At 36.4% G+C, this 10,749-nt stretch overlaps 1 protein-coding gene across 1 annotated transcript in view; it reads right to left on the bottom strand.

Moving 5' to 3' along the window:
- Positions 1-4,820: 4,820 nt before the first annotated feature.
- Positions 4,821-10,749, bottom strand: part of LOC117103130 — a 13,926-nt gene continuing 7,997 nt past the window's right edge. Inside the window, exons 10-14 of the mRNA XM_033243633.1 lie at positions 9,691-9,995; positions 9,070-9,534; positions 7,794-8,726; positions 6,582-7,587; positions 4,821-6,347 (exon numbers count right to left, since the gene is read on the bottom strand). Of these exons, the coding sequence (XP_033099524.1) occupies positions 6,307-6,347; positions 6,582-7,587; positions 7,794-8,726; positions 9,070-9,534; positions 9,691-9,995 (2,750 nt within the window). The 3' untranslated portion in view covers positions 4,821-6,306. The remainder of the gene's footprint in view (positions 6,348-6,581; positions 7,588-7,793; positions 8,727-9,069; positions 9,535-9,690; positions 9,996-10,749) is intronic.

The raw sequence follows: 10,749 nt of genomic DNA, 5'->3' as shown, positions 1-10,749 counted from the left end.
AATAAATAAATAAAGTTAACTTAAAACACAAACAACACGATAGGATATAAAGTTTGAGAGAATAATTGGTATACTGTACTGTATTTCTGAAGTGCCATTCGTTTTAGGGTTGCTACAATCAGGAGTTACAATCGATCAAACAAAGGAAAAGCACTATCTATTTCCTTACATTCCAAAAAGGAGGATTTTGGATGCTATTTAAAATTTGCTGGAGATTGAAAAATTAACTGTGTGATTAATCTGCAAAACAGATTGATCACAGAATCAGAAGCATGATCTCAAACATCAGAACCCAGCTTTTATTGTTTAAAACTGTCGGGCCCCATTGAATGAATCTACGGTATTATAGTTTATATTATATTTTGTTTAAACAATGTCGGGGTGGGGGAGGGGGAGGCCCTCGCACTTGGGGCCCTGGCGTTCCCCTCCCCTCCGTCAGCGCCCGAGACGCCACTGATGTAACAACGAACGGCGCTTCAGAAAATACAGTACAAGTATACCAATTATTCTCGCAAACTTCATATCCTATCGCGTTGTTTTTTATTGAAATGTACAGTTTTTTTGAATATTTTAAAATCCTTAAGTTAACTTTTTTTTTAAGTTTTTTTTTTTTAAATTTTCAATGAAAAATAAATGCGATCGTTAATATTGACCTTGGTACAATGTAAACCTGTAATCATAATGACTACTTATACAGAATTTTACTATATTATAGGCCTAGACTAGGACCAGGCCTCCTACTATAGTACAGAGGCCTAGTCCAAGACCTTGTTGCAAATCCCAGCCCACATGAAGCCTAGCCTATAATGCCTAGCATAGGCAGGCCCGTAGGCAGGATTTTCGATGGGGAGGTGCGTTTTGCAACCGAAGTGGACCTTACGATGGGCGACTGTCTAGGGGTCCCCGCGAGGGTGGGGCGAATCTTATGGAAGCTCTGACAAATTATCATTTTGAGGGCCTTTTTTAATGGATTTCTAAAATCCATAATTTGTAATATCCTATTTAAATTTTCATTCATTTAAGTATTGTCTAGGGACCTACAGTAAAAGCAGAAGAAATAGAGGGTGGGGGTGAAGGGAGGAACTTGAGACAGATGGTCAATACCACCTCAGCCCCATGATTGAAGCTGAGGTGAGAAAATTTATGATTATGGCACCTCAAAATGGCCGGAAATGGCACTCTCAGACAATTATGATTTTTCTTTTTTTCTCCATTTTCTTTTATAATTTTAGGAGGCTCTTCTCCCTGAAAAAGTAATGTTATTTTGTCCTGTACATCTGCATGCCTATAGATAACATTCTTCATATTATGTAGATAAATCTGCAATCACCGGAGACGATCAATTTCTAACAAATTTCATGCCACATTATTAAAAATCAACGGTTAGATACACTGGCCCCCCTTGCCTACGGGACTGAACTTGTGGTTGCAGTACCCTGACCATTAAAAATTAGCAGACGCACTGGGAAGCGTTGTTCACGGCATTGGACTGCAGCGAAAAATGATTCCCCCATCATTAATGGAACAGGCCCACGTCATGCTTGGCTGGCTAGTTTTGATTTACATTTGTGTGTCTGTGCCATAAGCAGCAAAAGTCCATGTCAAACCAGCCAAGCATGACTGTTTTGAAATACATTTTACAACAACACAAGACATGCGAAATGTAAATCAAAACTAGTCAGCCAAGCGTGACGTGGGCATGTTCCATTAATGATGGGGGAATCATTTTTCGCTGCAGTCCAATGCCGTGAACGCTTTTCAGTGGGTCTGCTAATTTTTAATGGTCAAGGGTACCGCGAAAACAAGCCCTATGCTAGGCATTATAGGCTAGGCTCATGTGGGCTGGGATTTGCAACAAGGTCTTGGACTAAGCCTCTTTACTAAGTAGGAGGCCTGGTCCTAGTCTAGGCCTATAATATAGTAAAATTCTGTATAAGCAGTCATATGATTACAGGTTTACATTGTACCAAGGTCAATATTAACGATCGCATTTATTTTTCATTGTCAAATGCATTTCAAACCAGCCTGGTTTTTTATTTACGTTTTGGAATAGAATTTGGAGAGGGCATTTGATCATGTCAGACCTACGTTTTGAATTTGAATTACATTTAAAAGAAATTAGAACTACATTTTGAAAAATTTGAACTACGTTTTGAAAAATTAGAACTTCATTTTGGGAAACTAGATCTACATTTTGAGAAATTTACGCTTACGTTTTGATAAATTAGACATTGAATTTTGCAATTACATTTTGATTTTAACATGGACTTTTGCTGCGTATGACACCCCATAGAATACAAGCTATGCTGCTCGGTTCCAGTAGATACAGAGAATATTTTGTCATTCTTAACGCGTCTTACAAAATTCTTACGAGACAGCACAAGTCCGTGAATTTGTGAACAAGATCGGAGATGTAAAGATGCAATCTCTTATACACATCTAGTTTTAATCAGACACGACATTTTCAAAAATGTTCGAAAGGTTAAATACCGTAATATTGTGTCGATATAAAGTGAATTAAATGGAATCTATGTATTTTTATATTTCTACAAAAAGAACTAAAAATCTGCTGTTGTACTTGATTTCGATGAACATTGATTCTCCAGGACAAAAAAATAAAATAATAAATAAAATAAAAAATAAACAATAAAATAAAAATAAAGAAAAATAAATGTTATCGTTATTACAATACAATTACGATGTCTGATTATCAACCAAGCACACCAAGACTGAAGCCAGTTTGGCTGTTTATGTTCAGCGTGGGAAAATATAAGTTCAGTGTCGTTGATTCAATTTTTGTCATCTTTCTGTGGATCAGTGTGAGGGTTCTGCTGTTTACACCAATGTGAAGTGTTCAATGTAAAGTGTGTTTTTTAAAACCATACTGATAAAGTCATGTATGATCACTCGACAGCTTTCTGTCATTTCTGTTTTCATTATACCACAATATCATCTTCAATCTTGGCTTACTAATACAATAAGAGAAAATTATAATTGCTTTAACATGAATAATTATTTGGCGAAAACATATTATATGTTTACACTCAGAATTATACATATTGTTTATGTTGACTAACGATGAAGTTACATAGGCCAAAGCATAATCTCCAATGAGTCATACAAAAACGTATTTGCGAAATCCCTGACCGTTGACAAAGTCGTAGTGTCTGGAATGTTTGTTTTTTTTTAATTATTATTTGTTGTTTGAAATTGGTCTAGCATAGGTCAGTATCAAAATATTGGTTCTGCAGATAGGCCTTGTGTAATGTTCCAATTCCGTGTTGGTATTCACTGCAGGTCTAACATGCAAACAACGCCGGCCTTTTGAATTAAAATCTGTTTATTACAAAGAGAAAGAATTACGTTTTTTCGGATTATCTCTTATCAGAACAAATAAATGTTGTAGTATGATTATAATAGGTATGTACCCATTCATCAATGTCATATAGGCCTATTTGTTTTCAATGGCTTCCCATTTTACAGGTTGAAACCGAAGTTGGCAAAAAGTGATTAGATGTTTGTGGATGGTGATGATAATATGGCCTTAAATCTTGATGGATCAATAATGTTAGTTGTATGATTAGAAAAATTGAAACTAATGCATTCACAAATCACCGATTTGCTTTTCTGTTGATTAATGGCATGACTAACAAGATAATATGAGAATACAAACCCTCGCCCTGTTGCTTCAAACCTATAGTTGATTCACTGGTTGTTGTTGTGTTATGGTGGCGAAATACATACATACTTATTTATCGGGTGAGGTGTAGCCGAGCGATAAAGGTGGACGTATTATGTGTAAAGTTAATCAATGTATGGTGTTCGAACCTCCCTCTTGTTTTGTAAAAAAAATATTTATTATTATTATTATTATTATTATTATTATTATTATTATTATTATTATTATTATTATTATTATTATTATTATTATTATTATTATTATTCTTAACTTTTTGTTATTTGTGCATTTATAGAATACTTTCTCATATTTCATTATATTCATAATTTTTATTTTTTTTTTTGTATAAAATTGGGACATCAGGTTTGACATATGTGGCCGGAAAATAGGCCTATATAAAGCATTTTAAAATCTGCATCTTACTTTTCCAATCAACCTGGAAACGGGGCCTAGCATCGTAGGCCTCAGGTGGTAAACCCATCAGTCGGGCTTGCACGCCATCCGGACTACTTCCAGTCCGCCGGGCAGTATTTGATACATGGTAAATCCACTCGAGTCGGTCCGCGGTCAATCCGCTAGCGTCAGACTGGACTAGCCAAACAATCCGCTCGAGTTGGCTCTGTGAGTAGTTTTTGAGTTATGCGCCCTGAAGAACAAACACACACACACACACCACAGACAGACAGAACAACAGACCGACACACGAATATGCACGCTCGCTATGATTATTATATTGACAATGTATTTTCCGGCAAATCTTCGATAAGACAAGACGATTTTTGCAAGAAATTTGCAAGTTTGACTGGATGGTGTCTAAGGATTAATTAACATTATTACTATAATTGCTAAAGGCCTAAAATTATATTAAATCTTTAAAAAAAAACCAATTAAAACAATGGGTTTTTTTTTTAAATTATTATTTTATATACCGTAGTATTTTACTATGTAAACTACATAGGCCTATTGTTACACGAATTATTTATAGTATATTTTGTTGAATGGAAGTTGGAGGCCACTTTAAAATACAGTATTGTAACATTTTTGTTTTACCGTGTCCTGAATGCACCGTCGAATTGGATGTCAGGATGTCGTGTTGACAAAATGCTAAAAATGTACACTCCGAGTAATGACTTCACAAAGCTAACTTTATATAGAATTTTATGCAGATTTATAAATAATAACAATATGAAAACACAAAATATTAACAGGTAGGCCTAATTTAATTAAAATAAGCCTATTGAACTGCCTATTATGACAGTAGAGCATTTCCCCCAATATTATCCCATTTTACCTAGTCAACACTTCAAATACATTCAATCTCTAAAATATATTATTGCTGGTGTTTACAGCAAGTAAAACAAATCATTAGTGTTGTTTATTATTATTTTACAGGACACTTTCCGAATATAAACCAAATATACACTCTCTTGTAGAATTTAGAATCGGGACAAAAATTTCAAACCCGTCCTTTATAGAACCGAAGAACCTCGAATTGAAGCCCAGTGGGCTTAATATCGAGAAGCCCAACCCGAATTGAAGCTCCCTTCTTAGTTTGCAAAATTATCCTCGAAAAGAAGCCCATCCCATCGGCTTCTTTTCACGATAGCATAGGCTTCTGTTCGAAATACATTCTCTAAATGAATTTTTAAAAAATAATAAAAAAATAAATTAAAAACAGGCTTGGTTTATACAATAGTTTAGGTGATGTAATGCCAGTTAATACACTCCATGATACAGATTCAGTGGCGGATTTAGAGGGAGCGTAAGGGGCGTACGCCACCCTTATTTTTTTGTAAAAAGTAATTTGTAAAGCTTATCAGAAAATTGCCATGCTAAATATTAAAAATCAATCAAATTCAAACATAAATTAATTGTGGTGCTAGAGGTCTAAGGGGGATTTTCCCCTTGCACCCTACCAGAGCTCTCTCCTGAGACTTTCACTCAGTTTTCTATTCACGCCCCCTCTTTCTTACCGGGCTGGATCCGCCCCTGCAGATTGATGTTACAGTGGCCTTATTTATTGTTTTATAGTACAAATTTCTAAAACTTAGAAAAGAACGAGGTTACTTAAAGTAGCCTCGAAAAGAATCCCATCTCGAAAAGAAGCTCATCCAAAGTTCACAAAAAAAAGCAGCCCAGTGCTTCATTTCGAGATTTACTGTACTTGGCATGACATGACTGGCATGATTTGCTCTCTTTAAAGGATAAAATATATCCAAAAAGACATTAAATTTTAATATTCACTTAATATTTATAAAGTTTTTACTATATCCTTAAAGTCAGGAACACGTCCATTGCTTCGTACGGTCGTCGTCATACACCATCTCTGTTCTGAAACAAACTTTTACCGCTCACTGAAGTGTATCTAGTCAAAAATGGTCAATCTGTAAACATCCTTTTGATACTGCCTTTCGCAATTATTGTTATAGTATGAAACCCATATTACATGTATTCATATCTATTTTTTTTTCCTCAAGCGGAAATCATGATCGACGATTTTTATAATTCAATATGGAATATCGACCAGCATGCTGTCTGGACATTTAAGTCCAAAAGTGACCAAAAGTGAGGGAAGCAATATTAATTTACAGTAATAATTCCAATCAAGTTGATATGCGATATATCACTTAAAGAGTTGTAAGTGCTTCTTCTTCGTTCGTATGAAGTGCTGGAAGAGAATATTTTGATATTATTTTAACATTCTGTGTGATTTGCATTGAAGATGTTCTCTAAACCATGATAGTAATTTAATCGTTTCATAAAAAATAAAATTGAGTTTAGGCTAAAAGGTTAAAATAAATATAATCAAAATATATTAATTAAAGTAGAGGTTTTAAGAGGAACATTAATGATGGGAAGCTGGAAATAAAATATACTGAAATAGAATTATGCTTAGGCCTACCTGTGTTTGCATATGCCTGGCCCATCTTAGCATTTCTTGGAGGGTTCTTTGGTGATTTTTCTAAGTATAACGCATCAGATAGGGCATAAAGTTTTGGGAACAAAATTGCCACAAGTATAAGTGTTGCATTTACTGTCAGTCCAACACAAACACTCGGTATCTCGTATAGTTCCGTGTCATTTGCAAATACGTACACACACGTCCACGTGATAACGCAGCAGATGGTGGACAGACAAGCAAGGAAAATATATCTCCCTTCACAATTAATACTTGACGAATTCAAAGCTGTGGAAGACACTATCAATGCAAATACGATCAAATTATATGCGTAAGTTAAAGACACAACTAAGTCAACTTTATCAAAAGAGCATTGTATTTGATTACTTGGATTTAAAATAGTTGAAGGGTTCTCGAGGATCAACCATTCGACAACCAAAACAATATCTGCCATTAAGAACACGAAGAAGAAAAATGTCTGTGACGATCCCCCGGTGAATCCTATGGGTTCCTCGGGAACTAGTCGACGACGGAGTCTATTAATCCTGATTATTTTTACCGACAGAGCAGAAAAGACGATGCCATAAACAAGACTGACGCCCACTCGCCGGACACCACATATAATCACTGTAGGCGTGACCATGAATGCTAAGTTCATGGCGTACATAAGTACCAATCCAATAATTAACAAAAGACTGAGACTAAGAGAGGCGTCTACAACCACTTTGTGTTTTCTGTGGTAAATAAAATAGCTCGCAAGTAACAACATCAGCACGGAGCACGTCCCTGAAGTGGTAAGGACTATCGTTACCCAGTATCCCTCAACATTCCATTCCAGCGTCTCACTTCCACTGGGTTCGTTTGCTTTGGTGTCTGGTGACGTGTTGCATGTGCAGCTATCAATTGGGCATTTGGACGATCTCACACCCTGTTGTATATTCCCATTGACGTCGTAGGACTTGATGTTAGTGCCATCTAAAGTCAATGTTCCAGAAAAAAAGTTTCCAACCTGGCAGCACAAGAAATTACATACAGAGATTGAATTAGTACATCATAAGAATATAGCATTTTAACAAAGAAATTATTTTCAAGAATGACGTCTTGACGTCTCCTAAACATTATTTACCCCTGTTTCTAATTCTCAAATAAACCTATTTTTGTCATTACTTTTCAATGTATAGTTTCATTAATAAGCAAAATATATTGGCATATTACCTGTACTTCTTTTGCATCCTGGCCACCTATTTGATTAACAATAATAATCTTTTCATTAACTATTCCATTTTTAAACTGAATAGGTTCATCACTCATAGATGGGTGGATTTCAACATTTGCAATCGCATTGTATATTCCAATTGGATCATGTTCTGTGAATTGACGGCATATTTTGTCAGAATTCTTCACACAGAGGGAAGATAATCTATCGTGTGCTGCCTGTGCTATGGCATACACTGATTTGATTATATCTGCAACAAGATTTGATATGTGCAAGCGTGATTCGTCAACGCCTCCTAATGTCAAACCTGCTTCACATATAGGAACGGAAGACTTGTAATCATTTTGTATCGTACAATTAGCTACTGTCTCAAAATATTCTCGAAACCAAGGATTTAGAGTACTTTGATCTTCGGCAGGGCTCAGGTTCGTCAGATACGTCTGAAATTCAGCAAGATCATACTCATATTGTCTGGTAGACAAAGTAGCTATATTCGAATTTTCGAAAGTCGCAAGATCCTGTGTGCTTGGAAACGATCCAACCCACATTATATTGACTACATTGGATCCAAATTCAGTTTTGCTTTCCAGTAGCAGAGAAAAATGATCGTCAGATAAGAAAGCAAACGCAACACCTACTCCAGCTGTAGTCGAAATCTGAGATAAAAGTCCATCCATTTTCAATCTGTCGCCGCCTACAGGCATGACGCTAGTCACTGCCACACAAACGTCCATCGATTGTAATTCCTTAATGAACAATTCCTGCTGGTAGCGATAGGAAGCGGAGTCTGTAAACAGGATTGCTATGTACGTCCAACCGAAATAATGAACGAGCTCGATATAAGTTGAAACAACTTGTTGTGGTGATGGTTTGGTAAGAACATGATATGGAGCCAATGATGCACTACCACCTTCAAGAACAGATGGGCTGACCTGTAGGAGGAATAAACACATATATTTTACTTTTTATTCAATATAGTTTGAGGGGACATAACTTACATAATTACTGCTAATTGATTAGTATTGATCAATTTGCAAATCGCCAGTGTTTTGAAAACATAATGAATGTCACTCCAAAAATTTGCAAGGCCAGTTATTCTACGTTCGCTTTTATTCAAGTCATCGCTACTTAAACTCAGTACATTGCACATCCTAATGGATTTTTAAAACATGGTATTCAATATTGATTGTCTTCAAAGGGTTGTATTAACAGAGAATAACGATTGACTAACTCAGTATAAACTTTTGACATAAACTACTGTTACAATACACTTACAATCGTGAAACCTAGTGGAGTTATGGCATCTAGAACTACTGTAGAGGCTATTTCAGTATCTACTGGTCCAACCAAAGCAAAGTCTTGACCGTATCGAGTAGCATTACTGACGACGTTCACAAATTGATCCAATGCCAGTAAAGAGCTTCCACAATAATCAGCAATAGTTGCACCAAGCGTCAATTCCGGTAAAATGTTGCTGTCTTTATTTACTTCCTCAAGTGCATAGTTCAACGCCTCGACGGCAACAACTTGCTCTAGACTCAGGGCTCCACACCTCAGAGCAGAATCCCCGGGCATATGTGCGGAGAATAAAGCAATTAGTGTTATGTCTCCTTCTATTATCGACAGTTGTGGGGTTTGTCCAGAGCAGGGTAACATTTCGTCAAGGCATTCTGATGCTACCTTTTTAAATTCTGTAACATCTAATCCAACCAACCCAGTGCCTTCTTCCCACGAACCAATCTAATAAAAAAAACATACCGGAGTAATTACAGCAAATACTGACGATATAAGAGATGAGCATATTCATTATCATTATTCTCCCTCTCCTCAAAGAGTCATTATTATCCTCATCATCATCATTATCATTATTTAAATATGTGACCTGGGATAACTTACAGTTTGGTAACCAAAATCTGAATTAAGTCCCTGGTATTTTTTCACGTCATACACTGCCACTACTTCCCTGTTGTCATCAAAGTCAATCGAGACTCCCGACCCTCTTGAGCTTTCAAATGCAGTTCCATCGACATACGATAGCCACTCGTCTATTGATACTGACGCTATATCGCTGCAGATATTTCCCTCTTCAGGACACTTGTCTCGTACCAGTGAGTCCAGTGCATTAGCAATCACGTACACTGCATCAACAACACTAGCAATTGTACTACTTAGTGCATCGGAAGCATTCAACGCATTCGAGCCTATAGAAAAACAAAAATGAATAGAATGTAGTGTCGATTATAAAATTGGAAAACCCCTAAAAGTTATAATATTGAAACTCATTTAAATACATACGACTGTTTTCGTTAATTTACAGGTCATTTACTTGAAAATCCCAGCAAAAAGGTCTATAAATGAAAAGAATACTGAAACGGTATTATTAGTTTCATTCTAATTTCCAATAACTTACTTAGATATACAAAATAAACAACCACAAATTGAACTTTAATCTTCATGTTCATTCGTTCAACACAGATAGCATGCATATACTTAATGTAGGCACCCACGGGGAGGGGTGGAGTCTATAGGGAGTCCCGGTCGGACGAACATTGACCCCCCTGCCGTCAATTAATAAATCAATACGAAAAAATATTGATTATGGTTCTCTAACTAAACTTATTTCCGTTGCCATTCTTAACACTTTGGTCTAATAAAGCATATTTTTAAAATTTCAACATGGGTTTACCACGGAATTCCTATTGAAGGCTTACAGATGGCCCCAAGCCCGTAGCCAGGGGGGTTCGTTGGGTTCGAACGAACCCCCCTTTTCATGAAGTACCCTTTCAACAAAGGCTGGCTAGCCTACACTTTAGGCCTAACCTAGAGCCTATCATCATTAAAAGTCCTATTTTAATACCTGATTGTTAGGCCTACATAGTAACATAAAAAATTCAGGCCCCGAAACCTTGACTCAGAAATACCGGGATGGTGTCCGGCGGGGGATAGTTTCACCTG

Source organism: Anneissia japonica, unplaced genomic scaffold (genome assembly GCF_011630105.1).
Source record: "Anneissia japonica isolate Jap-2015-1 unplaced genomic scaffold, ASM1163010v1 scaffold287948_len850469_cov200, whole genome shotgun sequence".
NCBI lineage: Eukaryota > Metazoa > Echinodermata > Crinoidea > Comatulida > Comatulidae > Anneissia > Anneissia japonica.
The sequence above is the reverse complement of the archived record's forward strand: the minus strand, read 5'-3'. Positions and strand labels throughout refer to the sequence as shown.